Source organism: Carcharhinus amblyrhynchos, chromosome 10 (genome assembly GCF_965287045.1).
Source record: "Carcharhinus amblyrhynchos chromosome 10, sCarAmb.v2.hapA, whole genome shotgun sequence".
In the NCBI taxonomy this organism is placed as follows: Eukaryota; Metazoa; Chordata; class Chondrichthyes; order Carcharhiniformes; family Carcharhinidae; genus Carcharhinus; species Carcharhinus amblyrhynchos.
In genome coordinates, this window is record NC_137333.1 from 64,592,165 (window position 1) to 64,614,835 (window position 22,671).

General features: G+C 39.4%; 1 protein-coding gene across 1 annotated transcript; it reads left to right on the forward strand.

Annotated features, from left to right (window-relative positions):
- Positions 1-104: 104 nt before the first annotated feature.
- On the forward strand, positions 105-15,365 carry sowahca (sosondowah ankyrin repeat domain family Ca). Its single transcript, XM_080197202.1, has 2 exons — positions 105-2,547; positions 14,832-15,365. Exon 1 carries the CDS (start codon positions 533-535, stop codon positions 2,510-2,512), a length of 1,980 nt encoding a protein of 659 aa, XP_080053328.1. The 5' UTR covers positions 105-532; the 3' UTR covers positions 2,513-2,547; positions 14,832-15,365.
- Positions 15,366-22,671: the final 7,306 nt, after the last annotated feature.

The following is a 22,671-nucleotide window of genomic DNA, read 5'->3' on the forward strand; positions in this document are numbered from 1 at the left end:
AGCCAGGAGTTCCAGCTGGGACTGGTGGCTGTTGGAATTGGAACGCGGATGCTCCGCTTCAATCAGGACACAATGTGGGGCTCTACCAAACACTAAATGCGGGAACGGAGATGTACGAGTTCAATAAATTCATGGTACAATAAACGAGAAACACATACAACTACATTCAACCTTGCCTGTGCTACACGTAGCAAAAGAGAAAAATGCTCTAGCGACTGCCAACACATCTAATATTTTGCTGTCGTGCTTGTTCTCCGCCTTGTGACCCCTATTCTGTGGCCCGATGGTTGCTGCTTGATTGACAGGTGGCCGGGGTCGGACCGGAAGTGATTGGTTGCCTAGGAGGGAGTGGGGAGGGCGGTTTCAGCCGCTGGCCACGGGATAAACTAGGTAGCATCTTGGAAAGGGCTAGTTAGTGAGACTGAGATATAAAAAAAGAGAGGAGGGTACAGTGATGTCTAAGATAGGTTGTTACCATCACCACCAAGCCCGTCTGTTGAAAAAAAGCCGCTAAAAAGATAATAAAGGCGCAATGGCAACGGAGTTTAGCTTGAACGCCGTGTGGCAGTTTCTTTCGGAGAGAGGAGGGAAAGTGCCGAGTGCGGAGCTGCTGGAACATTTCGCAGCTTTTCTGAACAACCCCAAGACGAAGACAAGCGTTCGAGGATTGTTCAAGGAGTTCGTGAATAAAGTGGGGCTGGTGGTTCAAGAAGACGGCGTGAAATACATCTGTCTGAAGAAGAAATACCGGGGTCAGGTGAAATGGTCCGAAGCGTCTGCTGGTGGTAGGGGGCATGGCAGCAAAGACAGTGATAGTGCTGCCGGTGAGGTGGAAAATGGTGAGAGGCAACGTGGAGCAAACGGCATCGGGCCATCTGCAGAAGCGCGAAAACAAAGCGCAGGTGAAGGAGCTTCGACAGATGCGCTTAAATCAGTACTTTCACCGCCAGTTGTCAACAGTGGACGTTTGGACAACTCGTGTCGTGAAGAATGCGATGAAAGTAGTCAGGCTGCAGCCGTGCACCAGCACAACGCGCAAGAAGATGGGCGAGTTGAGGGGCACTCCCATACAAATGGCACGAATGGACACATTACTTCATCAAATAAGAATCAGACCGTGACAAACACAAACATAGAAAGGAGGAATCCAGTCCAAATCAAGCATGACCAGGCGACCGAAACCTTTCAACTAATCACTGATTTGGGCGAAATATTGCCAAATCACGACTCCAGTCAGGGTGTTCAGAATGCGAAAGATGGTGGCGATCTGCTTGCCATTTTCTCGAATTCTGGCGATGACAGAAGTGATATTGTAACCTGGAATCTGCCTGAAAGGAATGCAGAGCAGACAGCAGTATCCAAGAAAATAGAAAATGTGGGCTCCACAGAACACGATATTAAGTCAAAGAATGAAAGTAAAACGTTATTTGCATCTCAATGCAACTTTGCACCCACTCAAGTCAAGACAAGCCCGGACATTAATGTCAGAAGATCGTCTCGAAAGCGTTTGCAGCGCAGCCAGGCGGTTAATCGGTCAAGCAGTCTTTGTGATGATGGAAACACAATTGAGAGCTCGACCGAGGCATTGATTCCAGCTAGTGAAAGCTTATTATGTACACCCAGATCAAGTAGGAAAAACTTTAGAGAACTGATGATTAGCAGCTCACCCCAGCTAAGACACAGTGTTGTTTATAGTAACCCTGTCGGCTTCCTAAATGTTAAGCAGGGAGATTCGGGATCTAGTAGAAACGATAGCGATTCCTCCTCTTTAACTTCCTCAAAACTGGACTATGAAGATACTGGATCAGTAGCACTCGATCCTTTGGAACATGAGTGGATGATACATGCTTCGGAAGGCAGGTGGGATGGCCTCAAAGCATTACTGACAACTGACCCCAGCCTGATTACTTGGAAAGATTTTGTCACTGGGTTTACGTGCCTTCATTGGGCAGCAAAACATGGGAAACCAGAATTATTAGCAATGCTAGTCAATTATGCAGCAAAACATGACATTCCAATCAATATTAATATTCGATCTACGGGCGGTTACACCCCTCTACATTTGGCTGCAATGCATGGGCACACGGAAGTAGTGAAACTGTTGTCTGGTGCCTATGACGCTGATGTTGATATTAGGGATTACAGTGGTAAAAAAGCGTGGCAATACCTGGGCCAAGAGGCTTCAGAAGAATTGAGGAACCTTATTGGTGAATGTAGAAACCCTGAGTCTGAAAACGCATTACAGAATGGAAGTGGCCGTTGGAGGCTATCGAAAGTTCTTCCTGCCAACCTAACACACAAATTGTCCAATGCTCCTGAAGCAGAAGCTTGTTCTGATGGCCCGCCTATAAAAGCACTCAGCCGGAAAACCTCGACTAACAAAATGAAACTAAACCGAATGAGATTTAAAACACAGATTATTCACACTGCACCCTCGCTTCGAGGAACAGCTGATCAGAGAGATGCAAAAAGCGCATTGAAACTCAGACCAAAGTCAACTATTTTTGGATAAGAGATTACAGGAATCCAGAGATGGAGTTGAATGTGGTAACATTAAACTGTACTATTTTCCTTTAACTGCACTACGGTTAAATAATTTGGTTACTAATCAATGGTGCAAAGAATATATTTGGTGTATGTTTGTTAGGTGCCTTTCAATGAATGATGCTGACCATCTGATTATAAATCTCATCTCCTATCAGTATCATCTTAGTACTAAATTACACTTTTTCAGTGGAGTTGAGACTCGCATTGACATAGGCTGTTTTCTACTTTATATCATTGCTATAGTTTTTGAAAATACAATAAATTCACCATATAAGAACTGGAGAAAATTAAGGAAGAACAGAAACATGCAGGTTTTTTTTCTAGAACATTGTAGATCAAATTTCCAAAGCGCCTGTAGTAGTGATGGAGTATTGTGAGTTATATATCTATGTTGTAAATATTGTGACACTTGGTACATTCAGTTTCAGGCCCATGATGACATTACAGTGCTTCCAAGGTATTAGTCTGATAGTTTAATTGAAAGTAATTTAGAATCACATTCAAAATAATTGGAATGACTTTAAATTTAGTTTTTGAAATGCTGCCTTGATATGGTCAAAAGGTACTTTCTTAGTTGCTGTGGTCTAAAACTTCAGCTGCTGCTAACGCAAGTTATGACCAGACTGCTGCTTTGAATGTGGTAATTAGTTATGGTTGATAAGATAGCTGATGTTATAACTGTAATGCCTAGAGAGGTTTTTTTCTACAAGTCTTATGAGACATAAATGTTACAACATAGAATATATAAATTAAAGACTATTTGACTAAGTAGCTTATGTAACTGTAAATTTCAGCCACTGTTTCAGATGGAAGTGTGCAGTAACAAAGTTTTTTGAAGAAGGACAGTATAAGAGTAGGTTTTATACCATTATTAGTTACAGTAATGAATTGGGTGTATGGAATCTTTTGAGGGGACATAGGAAATTTGTATTTCAGGGAATACTGAGAAATTGTAATCAGGCTGGTCCTTTTAAATTGATGCTGCTGGATTCCAGAGAAGTCCTTTTGTTTAGTTTTACTTACAATGTATGCTGCCAGTAAATGGCTGAACTCTTAGTCACCCTTAGTGCAGCTGCTAGAAAATCATGAGATAAAGCTCTTCATGTTGTTGAACCTAATGTTGACTCAGTAAGTCATGTTCATTTTGCCCTGAAAATTTGAGCAATTTATTTTCAAGCTGAAATGCGATTTAAAGGTGGGCATTACTTCAAATAATTAAATAAAAGTTACATGTTCAGGTTGTATTACTAAATGAATTAACTGTGAATATTTTCAAATATAATTAAATTTGATTTGTGAGCCGCTTACGATGGAAACATATAGACTGCCTATCTCTGATTGTTAATGCGTAATTTAGTTTGCTCAAGCCTGTGACAAGTCCTTACTTTTTGTTCAGATTAAATAAATTGATTTGTTTTAAGATCCACTGTGCATTAAAAATTGGTATCCCACTTCTTTTCCAATAGAAAATGTGGCTTATAACATTGAGTGTTGTGGTTTATGAATGTTTCCACAGGATCAGACCATGTCAGATAGGAAGTGTTACATTCGAATTATTGTTTTATTAGGTTCTTAAAAGATGTAACAGTTCTAATGTTAGTATCAAATTGTTAATACTGTTTAAAATGGTGTGAATTTATAGTCTCGAATAGCACAAATAAGTAAATTGAATTGCACAAAATACTTCAACTGGATTGCTAGTAACACTGAGCAAAACTTTTTTTTAATGTAAGACAATTATTTTGAATTTTTAAATATCTTGTAACTTAGGTATTTGTTTTCTAGTTTAAGTCATTCAGCTTTAGTGGCCCTGTTAAATGTTTTTCAGATCACATTCTTTACAAAAATGTTTCATTTTTTACATAATCCAGACTTGTGTCCTTAAACATGGTCTAGAATACTTGTGTAACATAGGTTAAATGTAACAATTTTGACTACATTAAAAAAAATCCCACAGTAAGGAGTGATTGAATCTGAGAATATATCACCTGAATTACTATCAGATATGTTCATGGTACAGATCTAAATGCAGTTTGGCATGGATTGGCAGTATTATTTAGGGAAGAATGGCTGATGTGAAAGACTTGCAAATTCACACTTTTGTTTTATGAGATGGCTTCTAATGTTGGAGATATGTTTTGGGAAGAGGAGATTCTGTTCTACATCTGGAGTTTACTATAACTAATGCAAGTTTTCAGTGCTGCCAAGTGATAAACATGGAAAAAGATGTCCAATTTCTATATCTGATTTCCCTGAATATAATGAGTATAAATTGCTTGTGGGTTGGAAAGGTGAAACTGTTGTAGTAGATAAGTATGGAATGACAGCCTGACTATGAGCAGTCAGCAAAAGATATTTGGTGTAGTGTAAGGGCAGGAAAGGAAAGGGAGAAAGCTGACAACGGACTCAGGCTGTGACTAAGTAGAAGGAGGCTGGTTTCCAGAATAAGCAAGTTGGCATGAAATCAGCGTTGTTTTTTTTTGGTTGCCAGCCTGATTAGCACCATGTCACTAGCATGGGTCAAACTACAAGTTACAAGGACCAGATTAGAGTACTACATCACACAAAGCAGCATTCACAAAACTATTAATAACATACATTTCTGAAAACTGGACAATTTTGAATATAGGGTATATTGATTTTTCAGTCATTTATGCCTCACAATTAGTGATAAAGAAAACTTTGGTGGGGTGAGACTGCATGGTAAAAGAACTGAAAGCTTTTTTTTATTTTTGCTTCAGTGGATGCTGTGTAAATTTTGTTTGGAAAGGGACAAAGGGTTTCAATGCCTTTTGTATATTTGCGCATTGAAAAAACATAGCACTTTATACTTGTAAATATGACTGCACAAAAAATGATTAATCTCTTTGATGTGAAATATGTTTTGTTAACTAACATGTTACCATTTATGTGATTAAACACTTAAAAAAAAGTCCTGTGTAAATCATGATTGATATGAAATAATCTTCATTGATTATTGCTGCTTAAAAACAGACATTTTGTTGAAGTTATTCATTTTGCACTCATCAGAACAATTCACAAGAATGCCACGCAAGGGGAAATATTGCATCGAAGTACCCAGTCTACCCTGTGTTACCCTGGAAGGGAGAGGTATCTCAAAACATGGATAAACAGCAGCAATGTGAAACAGCTACTTTCACCCATGCAATGGTATTCCCCACTAACAGGATCGCTACCTTGAAGCTAAAAAGATGTTCTTCCTATCGTACAATGAGTAAAACGGAATATGAATTTCAGTGCCAGTGTGTTGCTAGATATGTAGACTGTACATCTCAATGACAGTTGGATCATTTCAAGCAGCATGTCACTTCTGCTGTTTGCAACAGACAAGGTACAGATTGTACTCTATCAGCCCATGCTTGCAAAACTCAGAACTGTATTATTAGGTGTGATTCTGTGATTGCACAGCGTTTGCCAAATATTTCTCATTGTGCTAAGAATTACGCTGACAACCAATTTAAGATTGTTGGTCAGGCTCAATATGTGGCACCATTTATGTACTTGAAGCTACATATATTAATATACAGGGTCCTGTTCTTTGCAGATAGAAAACAAGCATGTACTCACATTGCACGTGTTTCAACTAAACAAAATAAGTAGCAGCCATTCATTGACTCACTCCTCAGGGAAATGCTTTGGGCGATCAGTGTCAAGCTGCTTGGTTAAATTTCAGTCTGTGCTTGGCAGTTAACTTGTTCACCATCAGCTACTGATGCATTCTCCATGTCAATCAAAGTCTACTTGCCAAACAATCAGCACTCTTCTCATTCAATATAAATTTGTTGATTTGTCTTGCATTGGCATTCTTGCGAATTGTCCTAATGTCCTTTTCATCTGGTAAATTTTGACAAAATGTCTCATTTTTCAGGAAAACTCAAGTTCTGTACTACCAAACAAACCTTCTTTTTGAGAGATCATGTATTGCACTTGATAGGTACAGAAGTCAGCCTTAATTAAAGGGCCAAAAGTTTCCTTTTCTTTGTCTTTTGTATGGAAATGTGAAATGAGAGTAGCCTCATCAAATTTCCACTGGGACAATGAAACAAAGTGACATTACTAATTTGATGCTCTCATTCGAAGAAGCCATATGGACGGCTGGTGTGAGAAATGAAAACCTGCACATTACTCCAGTAGGTGATAATATGATGCTCAAATTTGCAACACCATATACTAGTTGCTCCTCTGAAATCATGATTAAAAGGTAAGTAAACCTGGTGACTCTACTCTTGCTCAAAATAATCATTGTTTAATGCAAGAAAGTAACATTCTTTACATTCACTTTGTCTTAGTTTCTTTGCTGACATGGAGCCCTTCAAGTCAGTTCATCTCCCTTGCTATCCTGTTCTAGTTCTTAGGGACTTTTCCTGGAAATTGATCATAGCAAGTGGCATGACTTAGAATTGACTTCACTACTGTCCCAGAGCCATATAACCATGTGCTTGTGTTCCAGAATCTGATGAACTGCTGATCAGTTTGAAGTTATGTTTTTAACAGCACAGCTGGATGTGCAAGCATGCTATCTCTAATACCAATGAAACAACTAGCATTAGAGGAGATCCATCTTCACATTTTCAATGTTGCAAGATAGGAAAGCTTTTAAGTTTTAGTTTTAACTGGATATATTGCAGCTGGGGACAGAACAATCTTTCCCAACTCTGCCAAGAGAAGCTGGACAGACAAAGGAGTTGCAAAAGATGCAGGCTTCCTAAGAAACAAGTTATAGTTCAGCTAACCAGGGAGTTGAGACAGAAAGAATGTCTTAAGACAACTGGAGTTAAGAGAAGATACTAGGATATTGTTTAGAGGAAATCGAGAAAGAGTAAATAAAGGGCTCTGAGTTAGAGACAATTGCAGTAACCAGATTTAAAGTGGGAAAGCAGACTTCAGAGGTAAATCAGAAGTTTGATGTCATTTCAATAGAGTCTGGGAATCAATAGTTAAAGCAATTGTGAACAGTTTGTCCAACAGCCAAGACAAATTAATCCAGAAGGGGCAATTAAAAATCCTGAACTGGATTTGTTGTTAAAAGTGGAGCCGAAGCTTTGTTTAAAAGCATCATTTGGAATACCTGGACTGGATTTTGGAGTGCAAACCACTAAGGGAGTGCATTACTGTGAAAAGTTAAAGTTTGTTTATTTATTAGTCACAAGTAAAGCTCACATTAACGCTGCAATGAAGTTACTGTTTTAAAGTCTGCTTTTGGGAGTGGAATTTGGAAACTCTCATGACAATTCTCTAGATGGATTCTGAGGAGAAATCTACAAACACTAACTTGGATTCAGAGCTGAGTGTGTGTATTTGTCCACAGGCATTTTGTTTGCTTAAAAGGGACTTTGTATGTTAATTAGACCATTGTAGCTTAAGATGTACTTTGTGTTCTCTGTTAATCTTAAAACTTGTGTGGGAGAGTAAAGGAATATTCTATCATTCAATTTTTTCATGTTTAATAAATGTTTTCTTTCTTAACACTAATTAGCAGTCCTGACTTTGTTCCTCTGACATTTTTTTAAAATTACAGTCTTTTGAATTAGGGTTCAATTCTGGAATCTTCCCATCCAGATGTAACATCAATTGGGATTCCAACAGTTGTCCAGGTCTTGCTGCATGTGGACAGGGACTTCTTCAATATTTGATGAATCACAAATGGTACTGAATATTGTGCAAATGTCCATTCTTTTGACCTTTTAGCGGTGGAAAGGTCATTGATGAAGCAGCTGAAGATGGTTGGGCCCAGGACACTATTCTGAGGAACTCCTGTAGTAATGTCCTCAAATAAGGTGATTGACCTCCAACAGCTACAAACATCTTCCTTGGTACTAGGTATGACTTCAATCAGTAGAGAGTTTCCTCCCTGATTCCCAATGAGTTTAGTTTTGCTATGACTCCTTAATGTTGAACCCAGTAAAATACTGCAAGGGCAGCCACTCTCAACTCGCTTCTCTGTCCAAGATTATGATCTAGCATTTGGAATTGTGCTTTCAAAGAGGCAGACTTCAAAGCCATGTATTAGTTCCCCTCTTCCACAAAAGAAAATAGATTTATTTGTTTCCATTTCCCCTGTTTTACATAAAATTATGGGTTAACAGTATTCGTTATTCCTGCAATAGGTGTTCTCATTTTGACCGTTCACAAGTAATCTGTTTTATTTGTGTGCATTGGAGAGCAAAAAAATCCCACATTTGAGCTTTGTTGAGTTGATCTCAACCTGGTGCTGCTCAGTAAGGAGAGTGGACAGTGGCCAAGCATCTCATTCCTTATTGTTAGCAATAGCCTCTGCTATTTGTGGACAGCGGGAGCAGATAGGGTGGGCTTGTCTGCAGTTGCATAGCCTACCAATGCTTATTGCCATCGTGTGTGAATAAAGGCTATTTGGTTCAAATACAGTGGGTGATTGGTGCTTCTATATGTAGAACAATGTTTCAGATAAAGAATCAATGTTTTCAGCAGAGGAGGGAAAGATAATAAGATAACAAAAATAGAAAATTGCAGTTGGTGAAGTTAACAGTTGACTAAAGATGCAATAAAATTTATTGCTGATGTTCTTCAAGGGACGGCAGAGTGACGCAATGATTAGCATTGCTGCCCCACAGAGACAAATCAATCTCCCACATGGAATTTCAGTTGCTTTTAAAGTAACTTTTCTAGGTTCGATTCTGGCCTTGGGTGACTGTGAAGTTTTCACATTCTCCCTGTGTCTGTGAGGGTTTCCTCCCACAGTCCAAAATGTGCAGTATTGGTGGATTGGCCATGCTAAATTGCCCTTAGTGTCCAAAGCTGTGTAGGTTAGATGTATTAGCCATGGTAAATGCATAGGGTTATGGGGTTAGGACAACCCAGCTTGCAGGTGCAGCAGGTGGTCAGGAAGGCTAATGGGATGGCTGGCCTTCATAGCGAGGGGGATTGAATATAAAAGTAGGGAGGTCTTCCTGAGGCTGTATAGGGCATTGGTGAGGCCGCAGCTGGAGTACTGTGTGCAGTTTTGGGTGCCGTACTTACGCAAGGATATCTTGGCCTTGGAGGGAGTGCAGAGGAGGTTTACTAGGCTGATGCCGGAGTTGAGGGGGTTGAGCTATGAGGAGAGGCTGAATAAACTGGGCTTGTATTCGTTAGAGTTTAGAAGAATGAGGGGAGATCTCATTGAGACATATAAGATGATGAATGGGATGGATAGGATAGAGGTGGAGAGACTCTTCCCGCTCAGAAAGGACAGTAGGACTAGGGGGCACAGCCTCAAGATAAAGGGGGGGTGGTTTAGAACGGAGTTGAGGAGGAACTTCTTCACTCAAAGGGTGGTGAATCTCTGGAATTCTCTGCCCGTTGAAGTGGTGGAGGCTACCTCGCTAAATATTTTTAAGACGCAGGTTGATGGGTTTTTGATAAGAGAGGGGATTAAGGGTTATGGGGAGAGGGCAGGAATGTGGAACTGAGCCACAACAGATCAGCCATGATCTTACTGAATGGCGGGGCAGGCTCGAAGGGCTAGATGGCCTACTCCTGCTCCTATTTCTTATGTTCTTATGTTAGTGGTTGATTGAGCCCGAGTAAGATAATCTTTCTGAAAGTCGGTGCAGACATAGGAATTATATGGTATTTTTTGATGTTTCCAAATCAGTCTCCCACATGGAAATTTCAGTTGCTTTTAAAGTAACTTTTCTGTTAGATTGGGATGTTGACATGTAACTATTGCACATTTACATTATTTGTTATGAATATGTAGGGATGTAAATTAAACTTTAAAGAAAATCATTCACGGGATGAGGGCATCACAGGCATGGCCAGCAATTATTGCCTTCCCTAATTTTTTTTGAAATGGTGCTGATAACCTTGAACCTTTACACAGAAATGTTGGGGAGTCTCTGAATTTTGACACAGTGACAGTGAAGGAATGACAATATACTTCAATGTCAAGATGGTGTGTGACTTGGAGAGGCACTCATCAGTAGTAATTTTTCTTTGCACCTGCTGCCCTTGTTCTTGAAGGCAAAAACATTTGCATCAGTATGACACCCACAATTTATTTGCTGGATATCAGTGGTAGATACTATAATAATCAGATTCTAAAAGAATAAAGAGCATGGTGGCACAGCGATTGGCACTGCTGCCTCACAGCACCAAGGACTCAGGTTCAATTCCTGACTTGAGTCACTGTCTGTGTGGAGTTTGCATATTCTCCCCATGTCCATGTGTGTTTCCTCCGAGTGCTCTGTTTTCCCCTCTCAGTCCAAAGATGTGCAGGTTAGGTGCATTGACCATGCTAAATTCTCCCCCAGCGTGTCCGAACAGGTGCCAGAGTGTGGCAATTAAGGGATGTTCACAGTAACTTCATTACAGTGTGAATGTAAGCCTACTTGTAACTAATAAATAAGCTTTATTTTTGTTCTTTTAGGTGGTAGAGATGGGTTTGGAAGGGAGCCTTGGTGAGGTGTTGCAGTACAACTTTTTGATGATATGCATTGCTGCCCGTGGTGTGTTGATGGTGAAGGGAGTGAATGTGATGGATAGGATGCTGATTAAGCAGGCTACTTTGTCCTGGATGGTGTCCAGCATCTTGACTTTTGTTGGAGCTGCACTCATTGTTACAGGGTGGGTTTTGGTGCCCTATATTTATATTTGTTTCATCTGCTGGATTCGTATGGAACTTTTTTTAAAAAAATAAGCATTCTCGACTGTTAGAAAAACAAAGGCACAAGCTTAAAATGGCTGCCACAGATCTGCAAATGCAAGTTGATCAATTTTCTAATGTGGGTTGCCATTAGGCAAAACTCGTGGAATTTCACACCTGCTGATGTTAAGGATTATTTTGAAGATAAACTGAAACCTAAAATGCTGTTACCATTTGCATCACTATCAAAGTCACATTTCATTCCATCAGGCAGAGAATGAAAGTCTACAGAGACTATAGTTATGTTGAAGGTGTTGATATGTTCTTCTTAGCTTATCAAATGGATGAATGGGCCATTTTGAAGTGATGGCTTGGACATTAAAAAATAATCACCTGGACCATAATATGATCAACATGAACTTATCAATTACTTTTTGTGGAATAGTTATCATTGTGGAGAGAGAGTCCATTAGATCAAGATCACCATTTTTGAAAGTCTTATTATAACACCCTGCTTGCTTTTTGAGCAGCTTGAAAAATGAACATCTGAAAGCTGCAAGATGACTACCTTTCTCTTTCAGCCAAAGTAAAATGTGCCTGCTTGTATCATATTATGGAAGATAAATACTAAAGAAAACTTTGAATTCCAAAGCAGCTTTTTCAGGGAAAACACTTGGACTACTGCTTAAAGAGCTGCTTCAGCCATGAACAACAGGGAAGAACTCAAACTGTGAAACTGAGTGTATTTGTCTTTTATTGTTGGAATCTTAATTTGGCCAAAAGTTAACCTCCTCTAGTTTGTAACTTGTAATTTTGCTTTTGTGTACGGTGTGTGGATATGTATATATGCAAATGTCTGAGTGTGTGCAGGCATGTGTTCATACTGTTAGAAAGCTCCGAGGAGTGGGGGAAGGTGCGTGTCCTATTTGGTCAAATGTTCATACAGGCAACTGGGAAGTATATCAGCAAACGCCTTGATAGTACTTGGTAAACGGTGGGCACAGAATAATAAATACAAAGTTTGAATCAAACTAAATACTTCCCTCACCACTATTCTGCTGTGTTTTTATCCAGAGATGTCACTTTATTTAATAAAATTTGCAGAACATGTCTGTGGTTTTATTTATTGTATTATTCTGCTGCTGTTAAGGTGCTAAACAAGCTTGACAGAATACATTTGCTATCATTAACTTTCTGACCAGCTGTTTCACAACACAATCTGTGACATCAGATTAAAATTTCCATAGTTATTTCCATTTACTGCCAAACTAACCAGAAAGACAAGACTAACCTGCTCCTTTAAAAGGTTTGTGTTGTAGTAGTCAGATACCATCCTCAAATGATTTTAAGAAAGCCTTGAAATAAAAGACTTAGAAACCCTATAATTCTCAAAAACTTAAAAATCATAGTTTATTTGATCCACATCAAAATAGTAGAATTTCTTTAGTTTATAAAGAGACATATGTCAATGCCATAAGGGTTGTTTCTAAATCTATCCCTTTCTTTTCTGAAGGCGACAAGTTGTTAAGATACATGCTAAGAAATGGAAATAGATGCCAAGACAGATGAATTAATTTTAAGAGAATCACAAGGAATATGTGACCAGCTTAAAATTAAAACTTTATTTATTAGTCTTGCAAGTTTCTTTAACACTTTGGCACCTGTTTGGGTACACAGAGAGAATTCAGCATAGCCAATGCACCTAACCAGCACATCTTTGGAATGCTGGAGGAAACCCACACAGACACAGGGAGAATTTGCAAACTCCACACAGACAGCCACCCAAGCAGGAAATTGAACCCGGGTCCCTGGCACTGTGAGGCAGTGCTAACCATTGTGCCACCATGCCACAATGTGGACTACATTTGGAAAGCATTACATTTTTGCAAAGTATGTGCAAAATCTTTCATGTTAAAATATAATCTCTGCACAAGCATGGTGTCAAACTCTTTCCTGTTAGTATAAACACAATAATAAAAACTGATGTGATTCTGCCCTCAGTTCATTGGCAGTGCTGTTGGGATTCAGAACGTGAGATAGTTGTTGCAGAATTTCCAGCCTGCATTTATAACCACGGTGTTTACGTGGCTGGTCTAGTTATGTCTCTGATCAGTAGTAACCCTAGGATGTTGATGGTGCAGCACTCCACGACAATAATGCCATTGAACAGCATTAAACAAATCAAAAGATTGTCAACAAGGATACATGCAAATTATATCGATAGTTAATATATCTTGGAACAATTACAAAGTTTATATGCTTTTTTTAAAAATTGAATATATTAACATAAACATGGTCTTATTTTAATAATGGATTTTATGGTGATGCAAAATTAAGCTTGCATTGATAATGGATAAGCTGATTGAAGAAAGAAAATATTTTGATATGAAAGGTGACCTTTTATGATATTTGCTCAGTGAGTTGGAAAATGTGTTAGACAATAGGAGTAATTTACAGAGAACGCAGCAGTCCTGAACATTGGGAATATCTATTCCAATTCAGTCCTGAACATCAGGAATATCTGCTCCAACTGAGTCCTGAACATCAGGAATATCTCTTCCAATTCAATGCTGACAGATCTGAGGGAAGGATCAGTCCTTAGCTGAATGTAGAGAAATGATTGTAAATTGGTCAGAAATGTCTTAATAAAGCTCATTAGGAACTGGTTCAAGTGGAAAGAGATTTTTATTCAGGAAGGGAATTGAGGGTTATGAGGATTCACTAAATGCATGTCTGGGTATGTGAAGCTCTGCAACTGGAGAATTAAGGATAAAAATGTATCCAATGGGCACCAACAGACTTCAGGGGCATCAACAATTAGCCACTCGGTTTGGCTTCACAGTGGAAAATACCCTCACTCTAGAGGCACAGAAGAAGAGTGGTCCTATACTCTTCCATTGATTCTGGAGCAAGATGTCTGGTTGATTTTCTTCTCTCTAACCTCGGGCTGCTGAGGGCGTTTTTCTGCCAACACTGTCCGGGTGCGATCGAGTAACTCATGACAATGCAGGGGTGCAAAATTGGGGTGTTCCTGGTATGTGTGACTCAATGCCATTTATGCATTTTTAGTGAAAAAAAGCTTTCAGGAGAATATTGAAATGTTGTTGTTCAATATTCATTAAAATATATTTTCCCCATTCTGTTTTGAAATACTATGCTACTTCAGTTAAAATACTAATTGGGTAGTGAAACACCCACAGCAAGCCAGAAGTAAACAGATTGTTTGCAGACAAAAAAAATGCTCAGGTGGCAACATACGAACATTACTAACACACGAAAGTTAAAATTGAATTTTGAGAATATAAGAAGTATGACAATAGGTGCGATAGTTCATTTGGAAGAGGTCTAGGATTAAGTTTAAATATTTATGAGGTTGAATGCTGCTGAGGTCCCCTCTCCCTTGCATTCTTGAGGTCAGTAAATGATTGTGGGAGACAAACTTTTGCACAGCACTGTCCATACTGCTGTCAGATTTACTAAATGACAATCCTGGCTCGGCACAGAAATTGAGCTCGCATGACAGCAGGTCAAACCATTAGGAAACAGATACTAAACCCTAAAGAGGCATTTTGTTATGTTACAAATCTTAAGTCACCACCCACCAGATACATGGTACATACTCATGCAACTCGCTTAATGTTGTCTACCTCATATGCTGCAGGAAAGGACATCCTAAGGCATGGTACATCGGCAAGACTATGCAGATGCTATGACAACAGATGAACGGGCGCCATACAGCAATCACCAGGCAAGAATGTTTCCTTCCAGTTGGGGAGCACTTCAGTCAAGGGTATTCAGCCTCCGATCTTTGGGTAAGCATTCTCCAAGGAGGCCTTCAAGAGACATGACAACGTAGAATCGCTGAGCAGAAACTGATAGCGAAGACGGCCTCAACTAGGATCTTAGGTTCATGTCACACTACTTGTAACTCCTACCATATTGCCTTGGTTTGCAAGATCTACTAACTGACCTGATTTGAGACAATTCACACCTCTCACCTGTGATTATTTCCTCTCTCCAAGTGCACTGTTTGTACCTGAAAAGACTTGATTACCTGTGAAGACTAGCATTCCAGTCTGTAATTATCTTGTAATTATAGGCAATTGTGCCTTTGCCTATATATGCTGCATTTGTGAACCTACCTCCACTCACCCAAAGAAGGAGCTGTGCTCCAAAACTATGTGATTTCCAAATAAACCTGTCGGACTTTAACTTAGTGTTGTGAGACTTCTTACTGTGCCCACCCAGTCCAACACCAGCATCTCCACCTTACTTTGTTTAAAAAGTAGACATTTGTTTTAAAAATATGAAACATTTAATTTACTGAAACTTTCCAAAACAAATCTTAGCAGTACTGTTTTGTCAAAATTGAATGAAGTTATTGGTTTTGTGAACCTTGTCTAAAGCCAAGTGAAATCATTAGTCAAAAACAATTATCAAAAATTTATCCATGAGCTATCAAAGTGTATAGAGAGAAGCAAGGTGCCAGTTGGTTAACTTGCATATCCTTTTTTTAAAGGAAACCAGGGACATGATATTTTGTTTGGGACTGGGACTCCAACATCAAGGTCAAATGCAGTTCCTGACCCTACACCATATCAAGAGTAGTGATCCAACATTGATTTTGCATGGGTTGATCAATTAGAGGCCAGAGGACAACAGGCCAGTTGGGAGACCTGCAATATAAAATGCATCAGAACAATAAGAGAATCCCATTCAGCCCAGATGTTGCAATTCTCAAACCAAGTTAATCACAAAATTACACAGTCTTAGTTACCTTTAATTAGATTGAATCTGTCACCTCGTTCTACTCATGCTATTTAAAATGAGATAATATTCTGGATTTACCTTTTGCATTCCCTTAATTATGTTATACATCTCTATGATCAGCTCTCAGTTACCTCCTTTCCAAGTTTTCTAGTTCTCCCATTTCCCTCAACTCGGAAGTTTAATATAGGTATCACCCTCTTCAGTTTTGTCTGCACTCCCACCAGCAGTTAAGTGTATGCCTTGTGTAACGACTTCAGTTAGGCCATTGAGGTTGACCTATTGGAATGTGAACACCCTGATTAAGGAATCCAATTAATGGGCCAATCAGGGAGTCTTTGCGTTGTACTTAACCAGGAATGTCAGTTCCTCTGATACCCCCAGAGGTAGATTGCTACCTGAAGGCATTCTGTGGTTTTTAATTCATTTTTAGGAGAATCGCTGGCTGGCCAGTATTTATTGTCCATCCCTAGTTGTCCTTGAACTGAGTGGCTTGCTAGGCCATTTCAGAGGGCAGTTGAAAGTCAACCACATCACAGTGGCTCTGGAATCACATGCAGGCCAGACCAGGTAAGAATGACAGATTTTCTTCCCTAAAGGACATTAGTGAACCAGATGGGTTTTTCTAACAGTCAACAATGGTTTCATGGTCATCAGTAGATTCTTAATTCCAGACATTTTTAATTGAATTCAAATTCTGCCATCAACCGTGGCGGGATTCGAACCCAGGCTTCTGGAAGATTAGTTGAGTTTCTGGATTAATAGTCCAGTGATAATACCACTAGGCTATCGTGTCCCGTGTGTACTGCTATTAGAGTTTGTAAATAAAGGGATGTTGGTGAAGGGACATCTGCCTCTGAAAACTTATTACACCTTGCATTTCTGCAACCAGAACCAGATGCAGTGCGTAAATGAGATCTGATTCGGACACTGCAGTTTCACAACTTACTTTGACTTTTATTCTAGTGTTTTGGCCAAGTAACTTAGCATTCTATTTGTTGCATAAATATTAATATACTTTGGTTGAACATTGATATCTAAGACTTCACTTTCTGTTAGCATTTAGTCTTAGCTAGTTCAAGACTGTTCATGCTATCTATATCTTTGTTTTTTGCCTTCCTGTGTGTAGTATTTTAGTTATCTGTATCTTCCATTTATTATGACCCTTTGTATTGAGCCTTACTCAATGCTCATAGAGCCACATTGTTAATCAGTTATTTAATGCACTAAAGCTGTATCAACTTGTCTTTCTTAAAACTCAATTATTTTATTTTCTTTTCCTTCAGTGTTGCCAAGATAAAGAATCTGGTGGGAGTGACAGTTGATGACTGCACAGCATGTTGCAACAAGAATGCATTTGCCTTTAACGTCACCATAGATACTAGCAGCCCATAGATAGTTTGAAGATAGACACTGAGTGAAACAAAAGATGAAGAGTAAAAACAGAGATAGTGGGCCTGATTTTACCAAAAATGGGTGCAAAATTGCGGTAAATTCAGGCATCGGGCCTGTAATGCGATCTGCACCCGAATCCAAACAGATCACGCCTTTACCAACACCAGATTTGGGCATGGATTAAAATCGACTTAATGAACCGTGCACCCAACTCTATCGCCAAATCCCACTTTACCGTCTTCGGATCCGTGCTGTTATCAACCTGCAGAATAAAAATCTGAAGCGGATTCCTATTCTACAGGGGAACTTCCGAAGCCCATCCTCCTCGAACACCCTTCATAGACAGCCCACCCCCCCAACGCAATCGGATCCCTCCCCCAGGGAGGCAGCCCCAGCCCCCACGATCAGACCCCACCTGGGAGGCAGGCCCCCCTCCCCAAACTACTTCGATTGCTGCTGTCCCTCCACCATCCTTCTGACCTGCACTCGTTGATGTGGAGATGCTGGCGTTGGACTGGGATAAACACAGTAAGAACTCTCTCAACACCAGGTTAAAGTCCTGTTGGAGTTTAACCTGGTGTTGTGAGACTTCTTATTGCACTCATTGGACAGCCTGCAGCACCTTCCTGGCCTTCTGCTGGAGGAGGGGAGTGGGCTCAGATGGATCTCTGGTTCAGGGGGGTGGGGGCGGGTGGTTGAGATTCTCCCAAGTCCATTCCACGCGCCCCCCCCCACCCCGGCTCTCTCTGCTGGTTTTGTGTTTCACTCCCGGGCGCACTGTTTCAGATTTTTTTCGAACTGCACATGCACAGTTCAGAGCTCTGACCCACAGCGCAGACCAGATTGGAGCCGGCAAAAAGCATATGGACGCGAGAACGAGGATTCCAGGCTCGAATCCGTTTTATGTCTGGATCCGGCCCTTAGCCTCCGATTGATAAAATCAGGCCCAGTATGTGAATTCACAGTGTTTATAGCTACAGTGGACAAATATTCAGCTCTGTTGGAAGAAACATTGGTTCTTTTCTGTCTCCACAGATGCTGTCAGATCTGTTGATAATTTCCAGCATTTTCTGTTTTTGTTGAATTTTTTGGAACTGCCTTCAATGTTCATGCCCAATTCTTTGTGCCATCTTTCCTCATCTATATTTACCTTTGCAACCATCTAACCTCTCTCTCATATATGCTTATTTAGCTTCTTCTCAAATGCATTTATATTATTTGCTTCACTTGCTTACTTGGGTATTGAGCTCCACATTTTCGCCACTCTGGGTAATGATGTTGCTTTCAACTTCTGAGACAATATAATCCAGAGACTCAGGCCAATGGCAGCTGGTGGAACTTAACTTCAAACAATAAATCTGGAATTAAAAGTTAGTCTTGGTAATGGTAACCATGAAACAATTGTTGATTATCTTAAAAACCCATTTGGTTCACTAATGTCTTTTAGAGAAAAAATTTGCCATCTCTGCCATCCTTCCCTGGAGCATGCCAAGAGCAGCACCTGATGAAACTACAACACAGGACTACTTGCTAGCCAAACAGCAGAAGCAACATTAGAACATAAGAATTAGGAGCAAGGAGTAGACAACATGGCCAGTCGAGCTTACTCTAGCATTCAACAAGATCATGGCTGATCTTGGGCTTCAATTCCACTTTACCACTCACTCCCCATATCCCTTAATTCCCCAGGAGATCAAAATCTGTCCATCCCAGCCTTAAATGTATTCAACAATGGAGCATCCACAACACTCCGTAGCAGAGAATTCCGAAAATGTACAACTCTTTGAATAAAATAATTTTCTGCAGTAGACATAGCCAAGCAATTCCACAACCGTTGGATGGGATCAAAGCTCAATTGACTGACTAAGGAACAATTGCTGAGAAATAGGTTTGTCTGTACAGTAACAAGTTTATTGGATGATAACTGTATACAGACATACAAGACTAGGTATTACTTAGTCTAAGCCATGAGCATTCTTCTTTCAACTCATGGTCATGGGCAGGATTACACCCGGTCTCGAGCAAGATCAGAAAATCCCACCTGAGGACAACAGACATTTCTATTGTCCACCCCTCGCCCACTCCAATTCCGTGGCTGGTGGGGTGATAGAATTCTGGCACATGTGTGTCTTGTATCATCACATTGTTGGTACTGTTTCTCCAGTCGGCACACACTAACTCTTAACAATCTAATACTACATCTCTCCCCCCCCCCCCCCCCCCCCCGCCCCCCCCCCCCCGCCCCCCCCCCCCCCCCCCCGCCACAAGTTTTTGTCCAAATATATTACCATCATGCCATATCCCCACCAACGTCTCTCATTTAATAGATTCAATTATCTGGAGGTTTCAGGACTCTCCCTGATCATGTTGTTGTCAGATTTGGAAGATCCGTAGTCTCCCTTTGGACTTCTTTACTTTGACTTGATTGGTCTTTGCTTAGAGTTGTAGTATCTGGTGCATTCTCAATTTGAGCATCCGCATTTGGCTCTTTCAAATGTATAATGGATGTTTCTCTTATCTGGATTTGAACTTGATTCTCTTTTCCTCTCCTTGTTAGTATATCTTTATGAATCCAATGCTTCTCTCTCATGGTTGGAGTTTGTGGGTTTATCCCGTTCTTTGCATTTCTTATATTTCCATTTCTTATTCTTGTCTTATGAGTTAACCCTGATTTGGGTAATCCTGGACTACAGCCTCTGGAAATAATCTGTTAGGTAATATGGGTGGTTGTGAGAAAGATAATTGACCAATATTTTACTTTCTCTCAAATTTCAGTTACCCTGGTGTAACTAAGGTCAGTGGCTCTAAACGTGGAAGAGATGTTCATCATCTGGTTCAGTTCTGTCTCTAGTTCTGGATTTGTTTGACTGCTTGCATTCTTGACTCAACTCTTCTGGTGGATGGATAGATATTGATGCACTTGCAAAGGGCTCCCACTGTCAGGTGAAGTATTGTAGCGATGTATTCTATCACTTGAATTTCATTATCCACCTTCTTAGGTGACACAGAGTGATGTAGGATCATGGTGGCATTCAGGTACTTGTTGATCCAATTTGTTCATCAGTCCTTCAGTGTGATCAACTTTATTCTCTCCTCCTGGATATCTTTTGGCCATTGTTTGCTTGTTAATTCAGATGTACCTCATATATTATCCTGGACTGTTGAGATAAATATTTAAAATTGTTTTTTCTTTCTAATCCTGTAAAGTTTATTTTTGTTTGCTCAAAACCTGTGGAATTTTGTGATCTTATTCACTGAGTAACTGTCTTGAATCTCAAACTTTGTCTACCTTAAACAAAATGTTATTGGTTGCTAGCTGGATCTTATCAAAAACTTGAGGGTCTGGTCCTGGATCATGACAATGTATTTAATGTATGCTGCTTTCCTGACCCTCAGATGGAATCCCACTAATGTTTAGCTTGTCTTTTAGCAGAATATATTTTTATTATTGTTATTTTATTTTCTATTGATATTTGTCATGGAGGCTTTTTGGGGAATGAAGCTTCTCAGGGATTTAACACAAATCTCTTGAAAATATTATTAAAATATAACTTTTAAAATTAAAGGAACATACTTTCCCCCTGGAATTGTTACAGAAACAATTTATCATGCCATTTCAGCATATTTATTGAGTTAATTCCTTGATATAGAAACCATAGGTCTCATTCAAGCTGGTCTATTAAATTGTGTGTGCATTTCCCACGCCCTTTGCTCCAACCAGACATTAAAGTAAACTGTCTGAACATTCCAGATAATTTTCTGCTTCACATCAAGTTTGCCTTTGTCAGAAAGATCCACACTGAAAATGCTGATCTGAACATATTTCCTTCTTGCATTTCAACTAGATACTGTGGCTTTTAAACATTTTTTAAAACAAAAATCCATCTTCTAACACATAACCCTTTATTTCTTACTCTGCTGGTGTTCTACATGTTTATGAAGTACTGAAGGGGGAGGAAATGCCTGAATTTCAATTTTAACTCTCACTTAGCAATTGACTGTGAATGTATTAAACCAGTTGTATAATCAAGTGAAGTAAGCCTGATGCTGATGTCGGTGCAAACATTACTGCAGTATTGCTGACTCCATGCAAGACACAAAATGAGGTCACCATTGAGACAGTGCAAATAACAAAATGCTCTTTGTACCGCATGTGCACAGCTTTCTGATTGTGCACATAACAACCCTGTTTAATGGTGTGTTTACTATATAAACTTTGGTTATCATGCAGTTTAGTAAAACTGTAAACGATGGTGGACAGCTGGTCTCAGTTATGATTAATATCCAAATACTTCATTTGTTAGCCATTTCAAAATATAGCTTGTAACTATAATCTGAAAAGGCTACAGATGTTCTTATATCCCTTTTGTTTCTATTTGCTTATAATCAATCACAGATGTTACAGTTTAGCAGAATACTTTTCTCACTTTCCGATGCAATATTTTATAGTCATTCATGTTATTAAAAAATACACAATTGTTTGGATGTTTATGGAATTTCTCTTCCCTTAGGATGCTTAATTTAAACTTGGGGTCTTAAGTAATGTGGATAGGGATTTTAATGTACAGTTTCCAATGTAGAAATCGTTCCACCCGCATGAATCACTTACGTAGATGTGGGTGGGTGGCCTCCCTTTTGCCAAGGGCTTATCCCTAGATGTTCAATTGAAATGCTTTAAGAATCACTGTGCGCTTCTAGAGAAAGCCAAACCCACCATGACTCAGTAAATTAAATATTTTGCTATTGGTCTGTTCAAGACTTGCCAACAAAATAGGTACTTTTTCAAAGAACCAGCACAGACATGCAGGGTCAAATGTTCTCTCTCTATAATTTTACGTACATAGTGTTCATATTAATGAAGAAAATTGTATTCAAGAAGAATTAATGCTGCTGGGTGAAAAATAGCATGTAATATAAATTATTAATGTGACACCCAGCTGCTTTTGCTGACGATGGTTCCCAATACTCTGGCTCCCATGAACATACGTCAGTTTATGAATAGTATTATGTTTACAAACTTTACTTTTTCCTTGTTTTCCCCTTGTGTTTCTTTCTATGACACGTTTTAGGATATAAGGTGCTAAATAAATATTCATAGCAGTTCACACTTAGGTTATGTATTTTATAAATGTTTTACTTTATGACAGGAGTTAAATCTATTTCCATTTCTGTCTCATTGATTTGCAATTCACTCATTATTTTAATCATTTGTAGTAACTTTAAGTTGAACAACATTCAAAGTCAGTAAAAATGGCATGATTCCTTTTTTGGTAATATGACTTTCTTCTTTTAACCCCAGCAACAAAAATGTTGGTGTTTTTAATCTAAATATATTTCCA

Bases quoted from the DNA above. Each gene is read 5' to 3' on its own strand.
- sowahca (XM_080197202.1), top strand. From the start codon at position 533: ATGGCAACGGAGTTTAGCTTGAACGCCGTGTGGCAGTTTCTTTCGGAG.